This window comes from Oryx dammah, unplaced genomic scaffold, assembly GCF_014754425.2.
Source record: "Oryx dammah isolate SB20612 unplaced genomic scaffold, SCBI_Odam_1.1 HiC_scaffold_8, whole genome shotgun sequence".
In the NCBI taxonomy this organism is placed as follows: Eukaryota; Metazoa; Chordata; class Mammalia; order Artiodactyla; family Bovidae; genus Oryx; species Oryx dammah.
In genome coordinates this window covers 14,882,887-14,908,546 of record NW_024070192.1, presented here as the reverse complement: position 1 = coordinate 14,908,546, position 25,660 = coordinate 14,882,887, and the positions used below count along the sequence as shown (strand labels likewise).

General features: G+C 39.1%; 1 protein-coding gene across 1 annotated transcript in view; it reads left to right on the top strand.

Moving 5' to 3' along the window:
- TANC2 (tetratricopeptide repeat, ankyrin repeat and coiled-coil containing 2) overlaps window positions 1–25,660 on the top strand; it is a 361,965-nt gene that overhangs the window by 267,778 nt on the left and 68,527 nt on the right. The window contains exons 11-12 of the mRNA XM_040245030.1: window positions 4,414–4,547; window positions 19,152–19,383. Coding sequence (XP_040100964.1) covers window positions 4,414–4,547; window positions 19,152–19,383 — 366 coding nt within the window. The remainder of the gene's footprint in view (window positions 1–4,413; window positions 4,548–19,151; window positions 19,384–25,660) is intronic.

Sequence of the window (25,660 nt, the reverse complement as noted above, 5' to 3'; positions counted from 1 at the left end):
ATGTATGGATATTCTTATACATAGTACATGCAGAGAACCACAAATTTAGATGATCTTTAAGATTGACTCCTATGCTAAAATCACACTCCTATATGATTCTAAGATGTCTTCATGTTTAAAAGTAACTGTTTATACCTATTCCAGTATTTTCCTTAGAGTGCTTAAATATCACACCAGACTACTATTTATCTGAGTCATCTAAGAGGTTAACTGTTTGAGTGTGTCTACCTGGCTTCTGCTAGTTATAAGAGAACAAAAAGAAACTATTGCTCTACTAGTCCAAATGAGTAATCTAGCTCATCATAGATTTCTAGACAGCAACCACTAGAAATGATTGGTTTGAGGTCATAGTAGCTACAGAGTCTAGCACAGTGCTGTGGGAACTCAAGAGAAACTCACTGAACACCCCCCAAATATCCTGGCTTCTGTTGACATTAACAGTTTCATGTCTTTAGGTAAGCACATCGCCACTGGTAAACTTACAGATAATCTGACATGTAGAAGAACTAGTGTCTAGAAAGAAAACCAGTTGAATCAAGAGTCTCTATTTGCCCAGGTGTAGTAAGAATTAGTACAGAAGAATTCATGTCTTAAGAGCAATATCATGCTTAGTTTCTGGATGAAGCTTTTCTGAGGTAGATTGACAGAATGTCAGAGGACTCAAGAGTCCACAGGTTGAGTCCCAGTGCTCAAACTGACAATACTTTGTAACCTTGAGAATCTTATTGTATTTCTTTAGACCTCGGTTTTGTCACCTGTAAAATGCATCAGTAAGATTTGGCAATCTTTAAGATTCATTCCTGTGCTACAGTTCTGTGATTCTAAGATGTCTTCATGGTTAAATGTAACTTGCCATACCTATTCCAGTGTTTTCTTATTTTTTTCCCTTTTTTTGGTAGAATTTTTTTACTATGTTAGTACACAAGTTGTTAATTTTTAATAGACTTTATTTAATTTATTTTTTTGAGCTGGATCTTCATTGCTTTGCGCAGGCTTTCTCTAGTCGTGGCAGGTGGGTGCTGCTCTTTGTTGCAGTTCAAGAGCTGCTCATCACAGATGCTTCTCTTGTTGGGGCACACGGGCTCTAGGCATGCGGCATCGGTAGTTGCGGTGCGTGGGCTTAGTTGCTCCCTGGCTGTGGAATCTTCCCCAGACAAGGGATTGATCCCATGTCCTCTGCATTGGCAGGCTGGTTCTTACCTGCTGTACCATCAGGGAAGTCCTATTTCAGTATTTTCCTTAATGTATGTACATATCACACCAGACTACTACTTATCTGAGTTATCCAAGAGGTTAACTATTTGACTGTGTCAGGAGGAAAACCAGAGAGGTAATAGTCTCTCTGACTCCACTGTATGTCACTGTGGCAGATAACAGAATGGTAGAATCATGGCTCAAGGGCAAGAAGAACTGCCTTCTCTGAAAGCAAAAGTACCTGGGAGTGCCCCCCTGCCCCCCGCCACCAAGCCTGAGAGAGCAGGAGTTAATAGAAAACGACCATGTGCTCCCCAAAGCAAAGGTTCTCTAAAAGTAGTTCATCAAGTTATTCTCTAATATCCATTGCCTTTTACCTCCAGAGAAACTCTAAAAATACCAGGACACTCCCATTCATGTGATAAATGTCCACATGTTAGACTGGAGATTTGGCCTGATAGTTAACTTTCACAGCTTGAAAAGGTATTAAAGGGATAGAGTATGTGGCTATGTATTTATCAGGATTACACAGAACCAGCACTGCCTTGTTGTAATCTTTGATGTACTAATTTTTGTTGTCATCTTTGATGTTCAAGCCAGATCACTACTCCTTAAGATGGGTCAGGAATAAGTGGTTGACGTCATTTACTGATATTTAAATATTAACTCTGAACAACAAAATCAACTCTTGGTATTACCCTAAAACTACACACTTTTATAAAATTTTCATTTTCTGCTATGCAAATGATTAATAATAAAATGTAACATCAGTTTGTTTTAGAATTGTCTCTCTCATTAAATTTTCTAGTTTTGAGGGCACATGTTTTGTCTTTCTTGTATTATTATCCTCATGAGGTTTTGGTTAAAACTTTTCAAGTATTGGGGCTCAAAAATACTACTTTTAAAAAATCAGTGATCTGTATGTTTCTATTTTATATTTCTGTTATTTCTGTAAACAGATATGAATTGAATACATATTAACCAATTTAAAAGTGTTTCTTTGAGGATGAAAAAAAGAATAAAGAACAAGCTGTTTTTCAGCATCCATCTTTTGCTATAGGAGCCAGCACTGGAAATGTCACTGGCAGTAGCAGAATTTTTTTCATTAGTGAATAAGGATGATGTCTATAGAGAGAGAACTGAACTCAGTTTTTACAGTTTAATTTACCTTAAGCTTTGATAGGTGTATTCGGAATCCCACTGGCCTTCCCAACCCTCAGTCAGTGATGTAGTGATGATGAAAATAGGTGAAACATTATTGGAGCTCCTGGCCTTCATCTCTGCATCCTGTGTCATTCTTCTTTCTGTCTCCGCCTCCTCCACGCTAAGCAGCACTGCTCTGGAAGATTTGAGCAGTCTCGCCTGCAGCACTGCGCTGCCTGGCTCTGTCCTTCCCCCACAGACACCCAGCCCCCAGCCGCCCCCTCCTTGTCATTTCCCTGAGAAGGCACAGAAGAGCTGTCAAGGCAGACACTAGCCTGCCACCTACACCCCTTCCCAAACCTTACTCCCCCATCACTCTCCACCACCATCATCACCCACCCCTCAACACACACACTCTTCAAAGAACAAAAACATTTTGTGAAAATGGACCTGTTGCGTAACTGGGATATTATCACATGAATTACAAAGATACTCAGTACAGTCGTTAGGGAAGTTCAGTCTAACACAGGACTCTATTCTCCTATCCCTAGAAGTCTCAGTGTAGTTATTGTTTGGATTTGATATTTGCCAACAGCTGCCGTGCCCCCAGATAGCTATGCAATGAGTAGCTCCTCCTCTCCCAACCCTGCTCGTCCCAGAAATCCGTTGTGCCAATTTGCTGTGTACACCAGCAGCTCCTCCCGATTCACTTGTTTTCCACTCTTCTCTGAATACCAAGCAGAAAGTAAAGACACCCAAACAGAAAGGAAGGCGTCTCCAGAAGGGAACAGCTAGAAGACAGAAGACCATAATTACCCACAAAATCAAGGACCAGATAAAGGGAAACGGAGTGGAACAAGGGAGTGAGCAACAGGCATGATACAGTGACAGCCGCTGGACTTACTGTTTCTTCAGCCTTCTTTCACTGCTGTCTCCCACACCTCCCCTCCTACAGTGTATCCAGAACTCTAGGCAACAGCCAGTTGGGTGGAAGAGGTCTCGATTCAGTCCTCCTGGTGGGGACTTACATGAAAACCATTTTCCCTGTTCCTCCTCCTCTTCAATAGCTGTTGACCATCCAGTAACAGCCTACTTATTTTGTGCCTCTTGTTAAAATATTACCTGTATTCACAAATGTAGTCCATGATTTCTAGTAGTAGTTAGCGTGCGTGTGTGAAGTCGCTCAGTCGTGTCCCACTCTTTGCGACCCCATGGACTATAGCCCGCCAGGCTCCTCTACCCATGGGATTCTCCAGGCAAGAATACTGGAGTGAGTTGCCATTTCCTTCTCCAGGGGCTCTTCCCACCACAGGGATCAAACCTGGGTGTCCTGCATTGCAGGCAGACGCTTTATCCTCTGAGCCACCAGGGAAACCCAGTAGTAGTTAAGATATTACCTAAATAACATGAACAAATGGAATTTTTTAAAAACAGCTTTATTAAGCTACAATTCACCTAACCCTGTAATTCATCCATTTAAATTGTTCAATTCAGTGCATTTTAGTGTATTCACTGAGTTGTAAAGCAGTCACCATAATCTTAGGATGTTTTCATTCCCCCCTAAAAGAAGTCCCATGCCCGTTAGCAGTCTGTCTTCATTTCCCTGCTAAGTCCCTATCTCCACCCCTAGGCAACCATAAATCTGCTTTTTTGTCTCCTGTGGATTTTCCTGTTCTTGGCATTTCAAATAAATAGAACCATACACTATATGACCTTTTGCAACTGGCTTCTTTGAGTGAGTGTAACACTTCCAAGGGTTATCCATGTTGTTTTGCATGTATTGGTATTTTATTTCTTTTTATTGTCAAGTAATGTTCCCTTGTGGGGCTGTACCACATTTTATCAGTTCATCAGTTGATGGATGTTTGGATTGTTTCCACTTTGGGGCTGATATGAATCTTGCTTCTTTGAGCATTTGTGTACAAGCTTTTTCATGGACATACATTTTAAATTCTCTTGGGTACATACCTAAGAGTAGAATTGCGGGATTGTGCAACACATTGAATTTAGCCAGTCTTCAACCAGTTCAAGAGTTTTATGATGATCTGATGCAAACATCTCATCTTTTTAATCCAGATGTGGATGCCAACAGAGAGCTGCCACTCACACAGCCACCATCAGCCCACTCTTCCATCACCAGTGGAAGCTGCCCAGGAACTCCAGAAATGCGCAGGCGGCAGGAGGAGGCCATGCGGAGACTAGCCTCACAGGTACGAGAGGATCCCCAGGGTGCAGGCACGCTAGTGCCATTTTAACGTCAACAGAACAATGGTAGGGAGACCCCAGCAAAGCGAACAGAAGTATATATAGGTATACCATTAAAATATAGAGAAAATTTTCTTTTCTTTGCTGTTCCTAGAAAATACTGTGTTATTTTGGAATCAGAAACTTATTGTTGGAAGGACCCTTAGGAATAACCAAAGTCCCATAACGAATAGATAAGAAAGTGGAGACTTAAAGTTATATGATTTACCCAAGATCACAGAATAAGTAATCAATATAGTTTTTAAATTTTCATTCCTAGCTCATAACTTCCTGCTGTACTGCACTATCCATGAATTTTTTATATTTTACATTGTAATTTTCTTTATTATTATCAAAGCGATATACACACATAGTTCAGGAAATCAAATAATGTTCAAAGACTTATAATAAAAACCAGGAATTCTTTTCTCCTCCCCAAGCCACCCTCTCCTCAAAGGCAAACACTTTCAATGTTTAGAGATATTTCTCTGATCCATACCTCCATCTTTGTAAATAATATTTATGGCCTGCTATAACTGTTTTGATCAGTTCTGTACATTATCTATTGCTTCTTATTATGGATGATGAGAATTTTAGCTCTTTCACCTTCCTTGCTCTGTCCACCATGTCACTACAGTTATATCGTGATTTTTGTCTGAATCTGTGTGATATTATTTTCAGTATTAATACTGTGGCAATACGATTCACTGTAGAACCAAGAATAACATTTTCTTTTTGAGCAGTTTTGTTTTGCCTGGGTTATGAAATGCCTCATTTTAAAATTTGCTTCTTTTTCTTCAAAACAATGATTGTCGTTCCATAACTCTTAATGCTTTGTAAGATGGCTCTCAGTACAACTTTCCACGTCAGTTATATTCCCACACACACACACTCTAAAAGCGCCAGAGTTCTGCATCCATCGAACTAACTTGGACCTTGGATGCTCTCAAGGTTTACCACCTAGTTGTTATCCTGGAAATTCTGTTGCTGTGTTTGATCCCATGTCATCATCTTTCTTGATTATATTCCTTTCTTTGATGGAGTACATCCTCTAGTAGCTTCCCAAGAAAAAATGCCAAGGAGGTAAATTTTCTGAGATGTAATGTTCATAAAAGTGTCTTTATTCCATTATCATATATTACCATTTGTTTGATATCATAAAACTGGAGTTTATTCTCCCTCAGAATTTTGAAGGCATTCACCTTTTTTTTTATTTTTTTTAAGTTAATTTTTATTGGAGCATAATTGCCTTAGAATGTTGTGTTAGCTTCTACTGCACATAGCTTGGATCAGCCGTACATATACATGTATCTGCTCCCTTTTGGAAGATATCCATCTTGAACTTCCAATGTTACTATTTAAGTAATACAGTTTTCTTGTGCTAGTTGCTAAGTTTCTAGTTGGCTAAGTCATATCTGACTCTTTGTGACCCCGTGGACTGCAGCACACCAGGCGTCCCTGCCCTTCACTATTTCCCGGAGTTTACTCAAACTCATGTCCATTGAGTTGGTGAAGCTATCTAACCATCTCATCCTCTAGTTCCATCCCAATATGGTACTATTCTTATTCCTGATTCTTAACTTTTTTTTCCCTCCAGAAGCTTTTAGAATCTTCTCTATCACTACTCTTACTAGGTCTTTTTTTTTTTTTTTTCATATTCTATTGGTGCCTAGTGAACCCTGGGTATATTCTTTGATTCGGGGAAATGCTTTTGTATTATTTATTGATAATTTCCTCACCACCACTTCCTCTGTTATCTCCTACAACTCCTTTTAGTCAAAAATTAATTTCCTATGTTAATACTCTTTACTTCCCTGTTTCCTATACTTTCATTTTCCTATTTTGTTTTATGATCCATTTTAAAGAGATTTCCTCAACATCACCTTGCAATACTTTCACACACACACACACAAATTGGCTATCATAGTTTTAATTTCCAATAGGTCCTTTTTTCCCCCAGTTGTTCCACTCTTTTTTATAGCATACTGTTTTTGTGTTATGGATGCAGTATGTTCTCTTATCTCTTCCTTAATAGTTAGGTAATGAAAACCTGGTGGAAACTTGTGTATGTGGAGAGCTTCACTATAGAGAATTAAGATGACCTGTCAACTTTTACTGGAAAACCCCAAAGTCAATGTCCATAAGTTTTTTTCTTGCACTGTTCATCTTATCTTGCAGGGAATCCACCAATCTTCTGGAGGGTGTATATCCTGAAGCTAGTGAGAGAAAGTGAAGTCTCATCACTTAGATTGCAGACTTTTACATAAGCCCCTTGTTTCAGTCCTGCACCTGCTCCTTACCTACTCTGTGTCTGGTGTCCCTAAGCCTGGATGCTCTTACTTAGTTTCTTGAGTGAATATAATCCTCTTTCCTGTGGGTTTTGGGGAAGGTAGTCACCCAGCTGGGCAAGATGGGAGGGATATCTGGGGATCCAACTGCTCCTTCCATAAACATCAAATAATGTCTGTGTTTTCAGCTTCCTTCCTCACCCCTCTTTTCCACAGTATCTGGTGCTTATAATTCCTGTGCTTTTCTGAGGTTTAACAGATGATTCGGCCTTATATCCTCAGCTAGCACTTGCTTCACCTTCTTCTGTTAAGCCATTTAATCCTACATTCATATTCCATCTTTATATATTATAATCAGAGATTAGATATTTCTCATCAACAGAGTTTGCATTTATGTTTCTTTTTTTTCCCCAAATCACTCTGTGATCATCTCTTCTTTATCTTGTGACAATTATTTATTTATTTGGCCGCATGGTGGGATCTTAGTTCCCTAAGCAGGGATTGAACCTGTTCCCCTCCCCCACCCCTGCAGTGGAGGCACAGAGCCTTAACCACTGGACTGCCAGGGAAGTCTCCACATTTCTGTTTCTTATTCTCCTTATTTTGGAGGAATGCCGTCTCCAGTGTTTGCAGAAGTCTCTTGTCATGGTTAATCAGTAATGGCGAACAGGAAGGCATCTTCACTGTCATAAGCTTCTAATTTCTTCATAGAAATCCTGTCCAGGTGTGAGCCAGAAATGGCGTGTTTCCCCCAACCACATTTTCAGTTGTCCCCACTTAGTGGTACACACCCATTTATAAATGGGCTACTGAAAACAGTTTGAGACTTCCCTCATTTCACTGCTGACTCAGTGCAACTTTAAAAGACATCTTTGTTTTTTCTTTTTTTCTAAATACCCCGTGGAAGCTGACTCCAGCCTCTTCTTTAGAAAAATCAGAATAAATGTCATCTAGAAATACACAAATGCTGAAGAGCTTTCATCATCACAGTCATTTGTTTATTCATTTGGAATAGATGTTTGGAACACCTGTAATAAAAGATTGAAGCTAAAGCAGTGAACAAGACAGACACAGTCCCTGTTATTAGGTAGCCTACATTTTTGTGGTGGGAGAAGGCCAATAAACAAACAAATACATGGTATATCAGATGGTGATGAGTGCTAGAAAGAAAGTCTTCACATGTTGTCACTTCTTAGTCTCTCATCAGGAGAAAAACCTGGCTGTCCACCCATTAAGACTCTGCACTTCCACTGCCGGGAACTCAGGTTCAGTATCTGATCGGGGAAATAAGATCCCACATGCCTTGTGGTGCAGTCAAAAAGTTAGAAGAGAGAGAAAGAAAGAAATCCCAAGATTCCATATGTTCAATATTTGGAAAATGTTATTTATTTTTAGTAGGAAATTAGTAACTATACTTACTTGAAAACTGATCATGTTTTAAATTCCATGGTTGTGCCTTCCTTAAGCACAAGATAAATCAATCTCTTTTGTACCTAGAAATGGGGTATTTTTATGGGGTTGCACAGAGTTGGACGTGATTGATGCGACTTGGCAGCAGCAGCAGCAGCAAACCTTCTGTAAGAAATGGCTCCTTAAAGTTGATGTTTGATTCAATATTTTGAAGATGTTAAATGTTAGAAGTGAGATATACTAGTCGTTATTTACACTTAAGTAATATATTTAAAGTTTCATGCTTATTTCTTCCTTAAGCAAAATATAAGTACCTCTGTTTGTATGCAGAAATGGAATATCTTAAAATTTACACTGAACATTGTGAAACAAATGGCCCCTTAGATTAAAATTGAATGTTATCCCAGTAATTGTGCCCCGTGTCCCAGTTCAAACACAGGTTTGTGCTATAGAAGTATAGAGCAGAAGCCAGCAACCGAACAAATGATGAGATCTTTTCAAATCAGTTAGTATTTTGATAATGCAAGCTATTATATGAAAATTAAAAGTACCCTTGAAAAACTTCTTGATTTGATAGAGTTCTTAGTGTCAGTTCTTGTGTATCATTCATTCATTATCATTGATATTTCATAGTATTCTTGAGGCTTCTTATGCTTCTTCATAATTGAGAACATTGAGTTTTTGTCACAACTTTAGAGCAGTTTTATTTATTGAAGAAACACTTTTCACTTGAAGTAACAGGTTTTGCTATGTCCAGATCTCTTAATGTATTTCCAGTTAATATTATGTATTTCTTCTGAAGTACAGTTGAGGTATGTGGAGATCTTGTTCAGAGCCTTTCCTGGATGTGTAACTTTAGAACAACCATCACTTTTCCAGGGTTTCATTCTGTTATCTGAGTGGTCAGACATGTAGAATTCTCCAGACAGAGAGACTGACTTCTATTTACTGTGGGCATAATGCACATTGAACTTAGTACTTTTTACATTATATTTGTTATTTCGCTTCTTCATTCTTACCTTGAACCTCTGAGGTGGTCATTATCATCCCCATTTTACAGATGAGGACACTGTGCTTCAGTGATTTTTCCAGGGTCTTCCTATTAGTAAATAGCAGAGCTCAGATACAGAGTCAGTGTTCACCCCAATAGAGTAAGTCGTCTTCTTCCCATTTAACAGATACAGAAACTCACCTCATACTGAGGTTATGTAACTCACCAAAATAACTAGAACATGACTTGAAACCACGATTTAAACTGAAGCAGGCAGGCTCCAGAGTCCAGGCTTTTAACCACTGTACCACTCTCCAGTGCAACAGGAAGGATTTTTGTTTAGTGTTCTTTTGGAAAAATCTGTCAATAATTGAAAGTGGCTTCAAAGCAAGAAACTTATAATGAAGGAGCACCTTCCAGAAATTTCGCTGACCTCAAATTCTTCTTCAAAAAGTTTTCTTTTTCAAAAGTGACTAGAAGCTCTTGTCACATTAGGTAAGTTGTCACTGGCTTAATCCTTAAACTAAAAAGCTAATACCTCTTAAATAAGCTAATTAGAGAAACTAGCTAATTTTAAGAAGTGTCACAGAGACACAAAAAGCAGAGGATTTTCCCCCCCTAAGGAAATCTATGTAAGAAAAAAAACTGAAATGTCATCCTTGCCAAGAGACTAGTTCTGTACTAAATCAGGATGATGTCAAATGATCATGGTTCCTGAGCTAGTTGCTGCTAGTGTTAAAGGTATCAGCCAAGGAAGTGATCATGTCAGCAGTTCAGAAATGCATGTTGAGCATAATAAGAGACTCATACCGCACATACACACACATACTCATAGGGAGAGAGGAAAACAAAAAATAACAACAGCAAAGTATGAGATTTGGAAAAAGAAAAAAAGTATGAGATTTGGTTTGGGGTCCAGTTGGCTATTTCGAAAATATTTACATTTTAGGAGAAATGTGATCCAAACTAAACAGCAAATAACCTATAGATGATGTTTTATAAAATGTGTCTAGGGTTGTCTAGGTTTTTTTTTTTTTTCCTCTAAAAATTAACACCAAAATTTTATAGTGAGACCCAGATGCATCTACACTCAGGATACTGAATATGGAAACAACCTTATTTATTAATTTCTCAGGTTTTTTTTTTTTCTTTTTAATCTTGTCTCTTCCACTAGATGGGTCAGTATTTAAATTATTGTTCATCACTCTGTCACCAGCTCCTAACACAACGCCTAGCACAGAAGTATGTGTTAAATGAGTGAATAAATTGTAATCTGTTCTCTGTACTGAAGTCTGAGTAATCTTTCTAAAACATATTTCTGTTCTTGCTACTTAAAATCTGTCAGTGGCTCCTCCTTGCCCTTGAATGGAATCCAAACTCCCTTCTTGAAACATGACTATTATCGTAAAGGACCTTAACATGCATGAGTACTAAGTTGCTTCAGTTGTATTGGTGCGCAACCCCATGGTCTGTAGCAGGCCAGACTCCTCTGTCCATGGGATTCTCCAGGCAAGATGCTAGAGTGGGTTGCCATGGCCTCTCCAGAAGATCTTCCTGACCCAGGGATCGAACCCAAGTCTCCTCTGTCTCCTGCATTGGCTGGCAGGTTCTTTACCACTAGCACCACCTGGAAAGCCCAGAGTGGCTTTACATTTTTTATCTAGCCCAGGGTTTCTGAGCCTCAACACCATTGACATTTTGGGCCAGATAACTCTTGGTCTGCGGGCTGTCCTGTTTAGTGTACTATGCTCAGGAGTATCCTGGGCCTCTGCCCACTGTCCAGTGGTATCCTTCCACCCGCAGTTGTGTTGACCAAAACTGTCTCCAGATGTCACCAGATGTCCCCTGGGGAGCAGAGCCACCCCAGATGAAAGCCTCTGCTCTATCTATCTGCTCGTATCTCCCGCCTCTCCCCACTCACTTGCATTCTAGCCACACTGGAGGTGTAAAGCTGTGTCTTTCCTGAGGGGCTTCACACGTGCTGTCTTCCTCTGTCTGGGACTCACCTGCCCCAATCTGCTTCTCATCATCCTTTAGATACCAGCTTAAGTTTCACCTCTAAGGAGGATTTTCTAGCTCTTCTTAGTTCCTTAGATGGCCCCAGCCTGTGTTACACCTGCATCTTTTATTTCATCCTGTGTTTTTCATCCTCATATTCCAATTGAGATTTTTTCCAATTGAGATCCACTGAAAAGGACAAAACATTGTTTTTGTGGTATTCTTGCCAAAAAAAAAAACGCATCTCATCATGCATTTCCCCCAGTTCTATCGAGATTAGCTAATATAGAATATTGCATCAGTTAAAGATGTATGGCATAATGACTTGATATGTGCATAAATTTGGTTGATAACCATCACCTTACATAGTTACAGAATTTTTTGTGTCATAAGAACTTTTAAAATGACTCTCTTAAGTCATTTTCAACTATATAATGTAGGACTGTAAACTGTAGTCACCAGGTAATACATTATGGTAATAATAATAATGTTGCAGATGGATCCTGAAATGACCGGGTAACAATTTGGGGAGGAACAGTATTTGCACTAACTCAAAGTATCTCCTCTAAGATATTTAACTATAAAGGATAAGATAGTAGCTTTATAGTAAAGAAACTTGGCAGAAACCTTTACCTTAGCCAAGCAATCAAGGTCAGCACCACCAGTATCAGGACATGTCACATCATGAACCCTGTGACATGATCCACTGTAAAGGACAAAACATTGTTTTTGTGGTATTCTTGCCAAAAAAAAAATCTCAATTGGAATATGAGGAAAACATGAGAGGAACTCACATTGACTGATACTCAACAAAGTAATGGATCAGTACTCTTCAAAAGTGTCAAGGACATGAAAGACAAAGACTGAGGCACTCTTACAGACTACAAGAGTCTAAGGAGAAATAACAACTGGATAGAATGCTGGATCCGAAAAAGATCATGAGCAGAAAACTGACAAAATTTGAATACTGCCTCTAGTTCATAGTGTTGTGCCAGTGTTATTTCCTGGTTTCAATAATTATGCTATGATTATGTAAGATGTTAAGGGAAGCTGGGTAAGGAATATACGGAAACTCACATCTTTTTGCAACATTTAAGTCTAAAATTAGTTCAAAATAAAAAATTTTAAGAAAAATATCCTACTGCAAAAAAAAAGAGCTCCAAGCTGGAAAATTACTGAGGCCAAACCCAAGTCTTGAGCTATTCCTAGCTGCCAGTCCCAGGATGCGAATTACAGCCATAGTTGAGGGATAAAGGGCAAAGAAAATGTTTTTACCCTGAGCCACGAGGTCACTAGACACAGGAAAACCCAAACGGAAGTAGTGGAAGGGATGTGCCGAGTAGGAAATCAACCAGGTGGTAGTGAGAGAGTTCAAGAAAGAGTGATGAGAAATAAAAAATAAAAATATGAGAGTGTGAAGGAAGGTCAGTGGCAACATTAGAGTTTAAGTAATGCTGGGACCTCCCTGGTGGTCCCATGGTTAAGAGCCTGCACTTCCACTGCAGGGGGCACAGATTCAATCCATGGTCAGAACCCCCATCCTGCATGCCATGTGGCATGACCCCAAAAAGTATTTTAAATGATGCCAATGACAGCTGATGTGAGAGTTGGACCGTAAAAAAGGCTGAGCCCAAAGAATTGATGCTTTTAATTGTGGTGCTGAAGAAGACTTAAAGATTCCCTAGGACAGAAAGAAGATTAAATCAGTCAGTCCTAAGGGAAATCAACTCTGAATACTCATTAGAAGGACTGATGCTGAAGCTGAAGCTTCCAGTACTTTGGCCACCTGATGTGAAGAACTGACTCATCAGAAAAGACCCTGATGCTGGGAAAGATTGAAGGCAGGAGCAGAAGAGGGCAGCAGAGGATGAGATGGTTGGATAGCATCACCATGTCCATCAAGTTGGTGATGCCATCCAGCCATCTCATTCTGTGTCGTCCCCTTCTCCTCCTGCCCTCGATCTTTACCAGCATCAGGGTCGTGTCTGATGTGTCACTTGTTCACATCAGGTGGCCAAAGTATTGGAGCTTCAGCTTCAGCATCAGTCCTTCCAGTGAATATTCAGGATTGATAGGATAAGATGGTTGGATAGCATCACCACGTCCATCAAGTTGGTGATGCCATCCAGCCATCTCATTCTCTGTCGTCCCCTTCTCCTCCTGCCCTCAATCTTTCCCAGCATCAAGGTCGTTTCTGATGAGTCACTTGTTCACATCAGGTGGCCAAAGTATTGGAGCTTCAGCTTCAGCATCAGTCCTTCCAATGAATATTCAGGATTGATTTCCTTTAGGGTTGACTGGTTTGATCTTGCAGTCCAAAGGACTCTCAAGAGTCTTCTCCAACACTCCAGCTCAAAAAGCATCAATTCTTGGCGCTCAGCTCTCTTTATGGTCCAGCTCTCATATCCATACATGACTACTGGAAAAACCATAGCTTTGACCAGATGGACCTTTGTTGGCAGAGTAATGTCTCTGTTTTTTCATATGCTGTGTAAGTTGGTCATAGCTTTTCTTCCAAGGAACAAGCATCTTTTAATTTCATGGCTGCAGTCACCATCTGCAGTGATTTTGGAGCCCAACAAAATAAAGTCTGTCACTGTTTCTACTGTTTCCCCATCTATTTATCATGAAGTGATGGGACTGGATGCCATGATCATAGTTTTCTGAATGTTGAGTTTTAAGCCAACTTTTTCACTCTCCTCTTTCACTTTCATCAAGAGGCTCCTTAATTCCTCCTCACTTTCTGCCAGAAGGGTGATGTCATCTGAAGTTATTGATATTTCTCCCAACAATCTTGATTCCAGCTTGTGCTTCATCCAGCCTGGCATTTTGCACAATGTATTGTGCATATAAGTTAAATAAGCAGGGTGACAATATACAGCCTTGACATACTCCATTCCCAATTTGGAACCAGTCCGATTTTCCGTGTCCAGTTCTAACTGTTGCTTCTTGACCTGCATACAGATTTCTCAGGAGGCAGGTAAGGTGGTCTGATATTGCAGTATTATTATTCTAGTAATACCAGTTGGTCTGGTATTATTGGAATAATAGTGACTGAATATAGGCCGTGGTCACTTCCTCAGAGGTGTAGGGAGTGATCTGTTACCCTTCACTGAACACTAGCACAGTGAGAGACTGAAGGTAAAAAACACTCTGTTCCCTATTTGTGTATGTGGGAAAAGTTGTTGTAATGTCAACAGATAATTTGGGAGAAATACCAAGTATTTTTGACAGATTATATGTACATTTACATACCATGTAGCTGCCTGGAAATATCTAGTAAGTGACCTATTTTGAGTCAAAGTACAAATTTCATGAAGATGTTGAATGGTCTTTCTGCCTGAAGTCTGCAGAGGAGTTAAGATTTTATATTTGGAATGCCTAAAAATTTTTAAATTCAAAAAAACAAAGGCAGCCCCAGAAGGGGCAACCTTCTCAGTGATCTCTGTTACGTGAAACTTCAGATAGCTAAGAGTGTAGATGATTTTTAATGAAACCAGGGCAAGAACCCTCTTCCTAAATTTTAAACTTTTTATCTTCAAACTCATATCTCATTACTTTAGGTAGAGGGTAAGTTATAGCTGATTTGCTCAGCTGTGCTTTGCCTCGACATAGGAAATAAATTGAGATAAAATATAATGAAAGTTCATATTGATTCAGAGATTTGCTGTTTTCTTTTATAAAGTGGAGATTTGTGTCCATGTGGACAGAACCACTGACTTTCACTATTCATTGAGAGGAAGATCAATTGCTGTCAAGTTTTCTCTTTGGATTCCTTACATTGTGTTTAAGATCAGTAATAAAGCAGTGATCAATCTATCTACAGAAGAGAGTGGAGATTTCTAAATACACCTCCTCATTTCCATTTCCACACTATGCCAGACATCATTGCTTCGCTTACAAGCAATTCCTGTCCTCAGCTTTCCAGGTGTAGTAACATTTCCTGTGTTGTTCATTTTTTTAAATGTTAATGAAAAGGATTTCAGATATTTTTTAAAAAGTGATATTTCCAGCATTTGTTAAAGCGCTAGGATGACCATACCTACAGGTTAGGAGTCATTTCAAAGCAGAACACTTTCTTTTTTTTTTTTCACGTTATTTTACTTTACAATACTGTATTGGTTTTGCCATACATCAGCATGCATCTGCCACAGGTGTACATGAGTTCCCAATCCTGAACCATCCTTCCTCTTCCCTCCCCATACCATCTCTCTGGGTCTTCCTAGTGCACCAGCCCCAAGCATCCTGTATCCTGCATCGAACCTAGACTGGCGATTCATTTCTTACATGATATTATACATGTTTCAATGCCATTCTCCCAAATCATCCCACCCTCTCCCTCTCCCTCTCCCACAGAGTCCAGAAGTCTGTTCTGTAAATCTGTGTCTCTTTTGCTGTCTCACATACAGGGTTATCGTTACCATCTTTCTAAATTCCGTATATATGTGTTAGTATACTGTATTGGTGTTTTTCTTTCTGGCTAACTTCACTCTGTATAATCGGCTCCAGTTTCATCCACCTCATTAGAACTGATTCAAATGTATTCTTTTTAATGGCTGAGTAATACTCCATTGTGTATATGTACCACAGCTTTCTTATCCATTCATCTGCTGATGGACATCTAGGTTGCTTCCATGTCCTGGCTATTATAAACAGTGCTGCGATGAACATTGGGGTACACGTGTCTCTTTCAGTTCTAGTTTCCTTGGTGTGTATGCCCAGCAGCAGGATTGCTGGGTCATAGGGCAGTTCTATTTCCAGTTTTTTAAGGAATCTCCACATTGTTCTCCATAGTGGCTGTACTAGTTTGCATTTCCACCAACAGTGTAAGAGGGTTCCCTTTTCTCCACACCCTCTCCAGCATTTATTGCTTGTAGACTTTTGGATCGCACCCATTCTGACTGGTGTGAAATGGTACCTCATTGTGGTTTGATTTGCATTTCTCTGATAATGAGTGATGTTGAGCATCTTTTCATGTGTTTGTTAGCCATCTGTATGTCTTCTTTGGAGAAATGTCTATTTAGTTCTTTGGCCCATTTTTTGATTGGGTCGTTTATTTTTCTGGAGTTGAGCTGCAGGAGTTGCTTGTATATTTTTGAGATTAGTTGTTTGTCAGTTGCTTCATTTGCTATTATTTTCTCCCATTCTGAAGGCTGTCTTTTCACCTTGCTTATAGTTTCCTTTGTTGTGCAGAAGCTTTTAATTTTAATTAGATCCCATTTGTTTATTTTTGCTTTTATTTCCAGTGTTCTGGGAGGTGGGTCATAGAGGATCTTGCTGTGATTTATGTCGGAGAGTGTTTTGCCTATGTTCTCCTCTAGGAGTTTTATAGTTTCTGGTCTTATGTTTAGATCTTTAATCCATTTTGAGTTTATTTTTGTGTGTGGTGTTAGAAAGTGATCTAGTTTCATTCTTTTACAAGTGGTTGACCAGTTTTACAAGCACCACTTGTTAAAGAGATTGTCTTTAATCCATTGTATATTCTTTCCTCCTTTGTTGAAGATAAGGTGTCCATAGGTGTGTGGATTTATCTCTGGGCTTTCTATTTTGTTCCATTGATCTATATTTCTGTCTTTGTGCCAGTACCATACTGTCTTGATGACTGTGGCTTTGTAGTAGAGCCTGAAGTCAGGCAGGTTGATTCCTCCAGTTCCATTCTTCTTTATCAAGATTGCTTTGGCTATTCGAGGTTTTTTGTATTTCCATACAAATTGTGAAATTATTTGTTCTAGCTCTGTGAAAAATACCACTGGTAGCTTGATAGGGATTGCATTGAATCTGTAGATTGCTTTGGGTAGTATACTCATTTTCACTATATTGATTCTTCCAATCCATGAACATGGTATATTTCTCCATCTATTAGTGTCCTCTTTGATTTCTTTCACCAGTGTTTTATAGTTTTCTATATATAGGTCTTTAGTTTCTTTAGTTAGATATATTCCTAAGTATTTTATTCTTTTCATTGCAATGATGAATAGAATTGTTTCCTTAATTTCTTTTTCTACTTTCTCATTATTAGTGTATAGGAAAGAAGGGATTTCTGTGTGTTGATTTTATATACTGCAACTTTACTATATTCATTGATTAGCTCTAGTAATTTTCTGGTGGAGTCTTTAGGGTTTTCTATGTAGAGGATCATGTCGTCTGCAAACAGTGAGAGTTTTACTTCTTCTTTTCCAGTTTGGAGTCCTTTAATTTCTTTTTCTGCTCTGATTGCTGTGACCAAAACTTCCAGAACTATGTTGAATAGTAGCAGTGAAAGTGGGCACCCTTGTCTTAGAAAAGTACAACTTTCCAAAACTGAACCAGGAAAAAATAGAAAATCTTAACAGACCCATCACAAGCACGGAAATTGAAACTGTAATCAGAAATCTTCCAGCAAATAAAAGCCCAGGTCCAGACAGCTTCACAGTTGAATTCTACCAAAAATTTAGAGAAGAGCTAACAACTATCCTACTCAAACTCTTCCAGAAAATTGCAGAGGAAGGTAAACTTCCAAACTCATTCTATGAGGCCACCATCACCCTAATACCAAAACCTGACAAAGATGCCACAAAAAAAAAGAAAACTATAGGCCAATATCATTGATGAACATAGATGCAAAAATTCTTAACAAAATTCTAGCAATCAGAATCCAACAACACATTAAAAAGATCAGACACCATGACCAAGTGGGCTTTATCCCAGGGATGCAAGGATTCTTCAGTATCTACAAATCAATCAATGTAATTCACCACATTAACAAATTGAAAAATAAAAACCATGTGATTATCTCAAATAACAGCAGAACAGAACACTTTCATGGATGATTCTGTTCTTTGAGAGCTGGGGTCCCAGTAGTATATCTGTGCATGCTCCTAGGGCAAATTTCAAATGCCTGAGGCACAAAGGCAGTAGCTGAAAAGAAGAAAGTGTACAGAACCTTGATGATGACCGTGATAATGATGGAGAGGAAGAGGAGAAGAAGACACTGCTGGTGGCAGCAGCATCAGCTAACATGACTGTGCATTTACTGTGTTTTGAGCAGCATGTCAAGTGTGGGCTGTATATTCAGGCTAAGTCTCCCCTGCAGTTTCTACATAGGCCCATCACTTTTGTCGGTAGTACTGAGCCAACAGAGTGGTCTAGATTAAAGGAACAACCAGAAGATACAAAGCAAACACTGTGCAAATTTAAACAAATAAAAAAACCGAGCTTAAAATTGCAAGTTCAGCCAGACTGGCTAGAGCCTAGATGATATTAAGAGGCAGGCATTTTCTGAGTTCTTTGAATTTAACACATGCATCTGACAAAAATCTCACTCCTTCTTCCTATTATCTAATTCTGATCCTCTCTGTCTCTGGGTGCTCAGAAAACTATTTAGTGATAATTCTTAAGTCTGTGTTATTTTATTTTCTATAATACTGATTACAACACAATTATAATTTTTTAAATATGCCTTATAAACATATGTTTGTTGGGTCTTACATATGGTATTTCTCTGGTTATTTTATTCCTGATGCTTTGTTACAGTATCAGATTGTTTCATGTACTACTTCATGCTGAATAAATATTAGAGAGATTAATCTTTATTCTCAGGCCTGTTTCCTGTTTTAATCTAGAGGAAAAGCTCAGTTTGTACAAGTTTTAATTATGAATTATGGTACCATGCACATACAAGAGAAATATTGGGTCAAATTTGTTATCTTAGATAAATCAGGGCAGTTTCCAAGTTAACAGCTTTTTTTTTCAGTTGAAGAAGTTGAGTGGGGTGACAGAAGATAGCGTTAGAGAATAGCCATACAGTAACCATGACCAGCTTAGTGGCTAAACACACACGCACAACCATGACTGCTGCTCTTGCTGCTGACCAACCTGTCTGCATGCTCATCATTCTTTCTTAGGTGGTTGCCTATCACTATTGCCAAGCAGATAACGCCTACACCTGCCTGGTGCCTGAGTTTGTCCACAACGTTGCTGCCCTGCTCTGCCGCTCCCCTCAGCTGGCAGCCTATCGGGAGCAGCTTCTCCGGGAGCCTCACCTCCAGAGCATGCTGAGCCTTCGGTCCTGTGTTCAAGACCCCATGGCCTCCTTCCGGAGGGGAGTGCTGGAGCCCCTGGAAAATCTCCACAAAGGTACAGATGAGGTGCAGAGCACGTGGAAGGTGGAGGCTCTGGAGCCCAAGTTCACCTGGGGGCATGTTATAGAAATGATTGTTTTTATCATACTGCCAAAACTTAAATGTTCCTACAGGGTACAGTTAACAAGTAAAAGGTTTTACTCAGGGGTAAAAAAAAAAAAGAAATTCCTCCAGGAATTGGTACTTCCTTCTCTCTGCGTAAAAATTCTCATTCTCATTTCCAAATACAATGCATTCTTCTTGAACTAAAGATAGTTGAGCTTCCAGTCCTTTCTTTGAAGTTCAAATAGATCACTAAAGCCATGGCTCCCTCTCCATGCCATGGACTTTCTATGGTTACAAACATCCTCAGTCTATATATTTGCTTATTTTTTTATTACTCTACAGTCAGGTAAAATGAAAGGGTTACATAACTATGTGCATGCAAAAAAAATTACTTAATCATCCACTAAAAGGTATTAAGATATTTTTAAGAATTGGGGGGAAGTGATCATGTCCATCAGAGAAGGCAATGGCACCCCACTCCAGTACTCTTGCCTGGAAAATCCCATGGACGGGCTGCAGTCCATGGGGTTGCAAAGAGTCGGACACAACTGAGCGACTTCACTTTCATGTTTCATTTTCATGCATCGGAGAAGGAAATGGCAACCCATTCCAGTATTCTTGCCTGGAGAATCCCAGGGACGGGGGAGCCTGCCGGGCTGCCGTCTGTGGGGTCACACAGAGTCGGACACGACTGAAGCGACTTAGCAGCAGTAGCAGGAGCAGATCATGTCCATGCCTTTTCTTTGTTTTAACTCTGCAACTCTGGTGGTATTGTTTTTCAGTTGTGTCTGACTCTTCGCAGCCCCATAGATTGCAGCATGCCAGGCTTCCCTGTCCCTCACTATCTCCCGGAGTTTGCTCAAACTCATGTCCATTGATTTGATGATGCTATCCAACCATCTCATTCTCTGTCACCCCCTTCTCCTGCCCTCAGTCTTTCCCAGAATCAGGGTCTTTTCTAATGAGTCAGCTCTCTGGTGTTGGCCGAGGCCTAAGAGTAACCACCTCATTCTTCACCTCTGCCCCTTCCCCAGCATGTTCTGTCCATGCTGGGAGCCAAAGAAAAGGACCTGAGTAAGCATGAGATGCCTGAGCAGTCCTGTTAATCCCTGAGAGAGTTACATACTTTCCTTGAACATTTCTCAGGTACTCGTATAAGAATTTGCATTCTCCTGACCACTGTCTCATTATGTCGACTTCCATGCTCATCACCATGTATCACTTTTTCTTCTCGACTCCGATAACCTCTGTCTATAGCTCTGCTACCTACCAGTCAGCTTTCCCACACCCTAGACATTTTTAACATTGAGATTTCACCACAAATATTTAACATGTTTTCTGTCCATTCAGTCAACCTTTCAGTTCAGTTCAGTTCAGTCGCTCAGTCATGTCCGACTCTTTGCGACCTCATGAATCGCAGCACGCCAGACCTCCCTATGCCAAAGTCAACCTTTAAATCCCATTAATTGTGCCTTCTTGATGTTTCTCACGTCTCAGAATCATTCCTGCCACTGTAACCCTAAAGGCTGCTCAGCTGCCTGTGACATTACATATGTGTTGCTGCCCTTCCTGGTCTTTGGACTTCTGGTCTAGTGCTGTGTTCACATCATAACACATTTGGAAAATTATTCGAATGTATATAGCACACAGGGATAAAAAATCAAGACTCCTCATGGCTGGACATCACTGGCTCTGAGGCTACAGCTGCATGGAGCTCCTGATGCCCAGAGGGCCGAAGGAATTCATGTTTAGGTGCATCTCTAACCCATTCATGGCATTCCTGGTGGGTAATATCTGCCTCAGTCTCTACAGTCTTCTAGACTTTATGTACTGCTTCCAGATAAAGCTTTATAAAACAGTGCTCTGGTCACTGAATTTCTCCGTTCAGAAACCTCCACTGACCCCCTGTTACCTCACTGAATTAACTTCCAGCTCCTTAGTCTGTCATTTAAGGTATTTAATGGCCTGGATCCAACCTACTTTCTAGCCTTACGATCCACTTTTTACCCTTATGAACCCTGTGTTTACATATAAACCAAAATATTCACAAATCCCTAAATACTTCCTTACATTTTCCTGCCTCCATACATTTGCTCATTGATTCCATTTCTTGATATGCCTTCTCCTCACATCTCAAAGTCCTACCCATCTTTCATGGACCACCTTAAATACCACCTTATTCATGAAATACCTGCTGATCCACCTACTTCCTCCAGTAAGTTACAGTGTCCTTCCAAACTGACATTCAGTTCAGTTCAGTCGCTTAGTCGTGTCCGACTCTTTGCAACCCCATGAATCGCAGCACGCCAGGCCTCCTTGTCCATCACCAACTCCCAGAGTCCACTCAGACTCACGTCCATCGAGTCAGTGATGCCATCCAGCCATCTCATCCTCTGTCAGCCCCTTCTCCTCTTGCCCCAATCCCTCCCAGCATCAGAGTATTTTCCAGTGAGTCAACTCTTCGCATGAGGTGGCCAAAGTACTGGAGTTTCAGCTTCAGCATCATTCCCTCCAAAGAAATCCCAGGGCTGATCTCCTTCAGAATGGACTGATTGGATCTCCTTGCAGTCCTAGGGACTCTCAAGAGTCTTCTCCAACACCAGAGTTCAAAAGCATCAATTCTTTGGCGCTCAACCTTCTTCACAATCCAACTCTCACATCCGTACATGACCACTGGAAAAACCATAGCCTTGACTAGACACACCTTAGTCGGCAAAGTAATGTCTCTGCTTTTGAATATACTATCTAGGTTGATCATAACTTTTCTTCCAAGAAGTAAGCATGTTTTAATTTCATGGCTGCAGTCACCATCTGCAGTGATTTTGGAGCCCAAAAAAATAAAGTCTGACACTGTTTCCACTGTTTTCCCCATCTATTTCCCATGAAGTGATGGGACCAGATGCCATGATCTTCATTTTCTGAATGTTGAGCTTTAAGTCAACTTTTTCACTCTCTGCTTTCACTTTCATCCAGAGGCTTTTTAGTTCCTCTTCACTAGGGTTTTTTTAATATCTTACTTATGGTATTTCATATATTACTACATGTTTAATAGAACTTCTGTTTTTGTTACTAACATTTATTGAACTTTTATTATATGTCAGATATACTTTGTGCTTTATAGGAATTAGTTGTATCTATACTTATTCCTTTGTCTGAATTATATGCTGTTGAGGCTAAGAACTTATTCAGCTTTCCCTTCATGGTGATTACCTCAACCATGAACGTAGCAGGCATTTCAGGACATAAATTTTGAACAAGTAAGTGAAGATAGAAATTGCTCCCATATAGGGGTACCTTGAGGGAAGGTCAGTGATACAGGATCTACATCTGAATGCTAATTTAAGGGAAAGATTCAAATACTTGCAGGCTCAGCTCTAGATTCTCAACCGTAATTCATGTGTTTTATAATTTTGCTACTAAATATATTTGCTGCTCATTTAGGTCTCCAAAACCAGCTTTAGATAATCCCCATTGATAAATGTTCTCTGGGTGAATTTAATTATTCTATCAAATTACCATGTTCTTACCCTGAAAACAAAATCACCATCATGAGCAACAGCTGGAAACACAATATGTAAAATAAATGAAATACTGAAAATTATTTGATTAATCCCAAAGAAGACTGGAAAGAAAAAAACAGAATATATATATATTTTTTTTAAGTATGGAACAAGCAAATGAAAGACTTATATCAACTGTATCAGTAATTACATTAAATTTAAATGGACCAAATAATTCTGTTAAAAGGCAGAAACCATCAGATTGAATTATAAAAGCAAGACCCAGTAATATGCCATGTGCAGAAAAGTTTATTTAAAGACACAGATTCAAAGTGAAAGATTAGAAAAATATGTACCCTATAAACGTGGAGCATAAGAAAGCTGGAGTAAGTATATTCATGTGAGGAGGAGTGGACTTCAAGACAAGAAGTATGACCAGAGGGGCATTTCATAAATATAAAAGGACCAGTTCATCAAAAGATAAAATAATCCTAAATGTGCATGAACCTAATAGTGAAGTTTCAAAATACATGAATCAAAAACTAAACTAGAACTAAAGAGCTAAATAGACAAATAATTATAGTTGGAGATTTTAACTTCTCTGTCTCAATAACTGTTAGAACAAATAGACAGAAAATTAGTAAGTATATAGAAGATTTTAACAACACTGTCAACCAATTTGACCCAGTTGGCATTTATAGAACACTGTCAATAACTGCATAATACACATTCTTTTCAAGGGCACAAGGATTGTATCTGGGCCATAAAATAAGTCTGAATTCAAAAAACTAAAATCTTACAGAAAATGTTCTCTGAGATAATGGAATTTAATTAGAAATCAGTACACAGAAAATCCCCAGATATTTAGGAATTTAGTAGTGCAGTTCTAAACAACCCATGAGATAAGGAAGAAACCACAAAGGAAATTATAACAACTTCAAACTGAGTAGTGAAAAATCAATGATTAAGTTTATGAGTTAGTAAACTAGAAAAAAATGAGGAAAATAAACCCAGAGTAAGCAGAAAGAATTAATAAAAAAGCAAGAGCTGCAATCTGTGGAACAAAAAAAGAAATTTAATATTTTTAAAAATTAAAATTTATAGCAATAAATTCAACAACTTAAATTGGGCAAATTCTATAAAAAACATAACTTACACAAAAGTGACTCAAAAGGAAAGAAAACAATCTGAATAACTCTTATCTGTTTAATTTGTAGCTCTTACCTATTTAAGTTCAAATGAAAATAAACCTCTAAAAAGAAAACTCCAGCCTCAAATGGTTTTATTAATGAGTTGTATCCAGCATTTAAAGAAAGAAATAGTATAAATCTTGCATAAATGTTTTCAGAAAATAAAGGAGAAGAGAACATTTCTCAGTTCGTTTTATTAGACAAGCATACTGCTGAAACCAACATTTGATAAAGACCATACAAGAAAAGAAAATTACAGGCAAGAATTCCTCATGACCATAATAGCAAAATCCTGGGAAAAACAAAATAGCAAATTGATTAGTTCTACTTGATCAGGAATACAATGTTTAACATTTGAAAGTTAATTAGTGTGACTCATCATACTAGCAGAATAAATGAGAAAATCTATGTCTTTATGTAAACATATATTTATAATCTCAATAAATGCAGAAAAAAATAATTACAATTAATAGTAAAAATGGTCTGCAAACTAGGAATAGAATAAAACTTAGTCTCATAAAGGACAACTCCAAAACATATACAATGAAATATTAAATACATTTCCCCTTTTATCAGGAGCTTGATGACTTACTTTTGACATTCTTCAGTGGTCCAAGGTAGTGCAGTTAAGAAAACAAACAAGCAAACAGGATTTAAGATTGGAAAGGAAGAAGTAAAACTTGCTTTATTTGCTGATGTGCTTGTTTACTGGAACACTATATGGAATCTACAACAGAAAAAAAAAGCCTACTAGAATTAGTAAATGTAGGGCTACCTTCGACATGGTCAGTATGTGATGTCTATTGTGATGGCATCACCAACCTGATAGACATGGGTTTGAGCAAGCTCTAGGAGTTGGTGATGGAGTTGCAGCCTGCCGTGCTGCAGTCTATGGGGTCGCAAAAAGTCAGACACCTGAGCAACTGAACTGAACTGAATTGTGTTTATATACTAGCAGAAAACAGCTGAAAAATTTAAAAAGTAGTGTGGGAGTTTTAAAACATGGCTGCAAATTCTTTGACATTCCTCCCATCCAGAGTTAGAGTGTGAGTCGCCTTCCCTTGAATCTTAGCAAGCTTGTGACTGCTTCAGCCAAGAAAATATGACAAAATGATGCTGTGTATAGTTGAGGCTAGGTTATAAATGGCCATCCTGTTCCCATCTTGTTTACTGAAACACTTGTTTTTGGGAGACACATTGCCATGTCACTGGTGGCTCAGTGATAAAGAATCCGCCTGCTAATGCAGAAAATACAGGTTCAGTTCCTGGGTCAGGAAGATCCCCTGGAGAAGGAAATGACAACCCACTCTAATATTCTTGCCTGGGAGATCCCATGGACAGAGAATCTTGGCGAGCCAATGATGTCGCAAAAGAGTCAGACACAACTCAGCAACCAAACAACAACAATTGCCATGTGAAAAGACTGACTACTTTGAGTTTATCAAGAAGTACAGACCACATGTAGCAGCCATATTTATGTAAGTTTTCCAGTTGACTGTTCTAGTCAATCAAGTCATTCTGGCCCGGATACCAGACA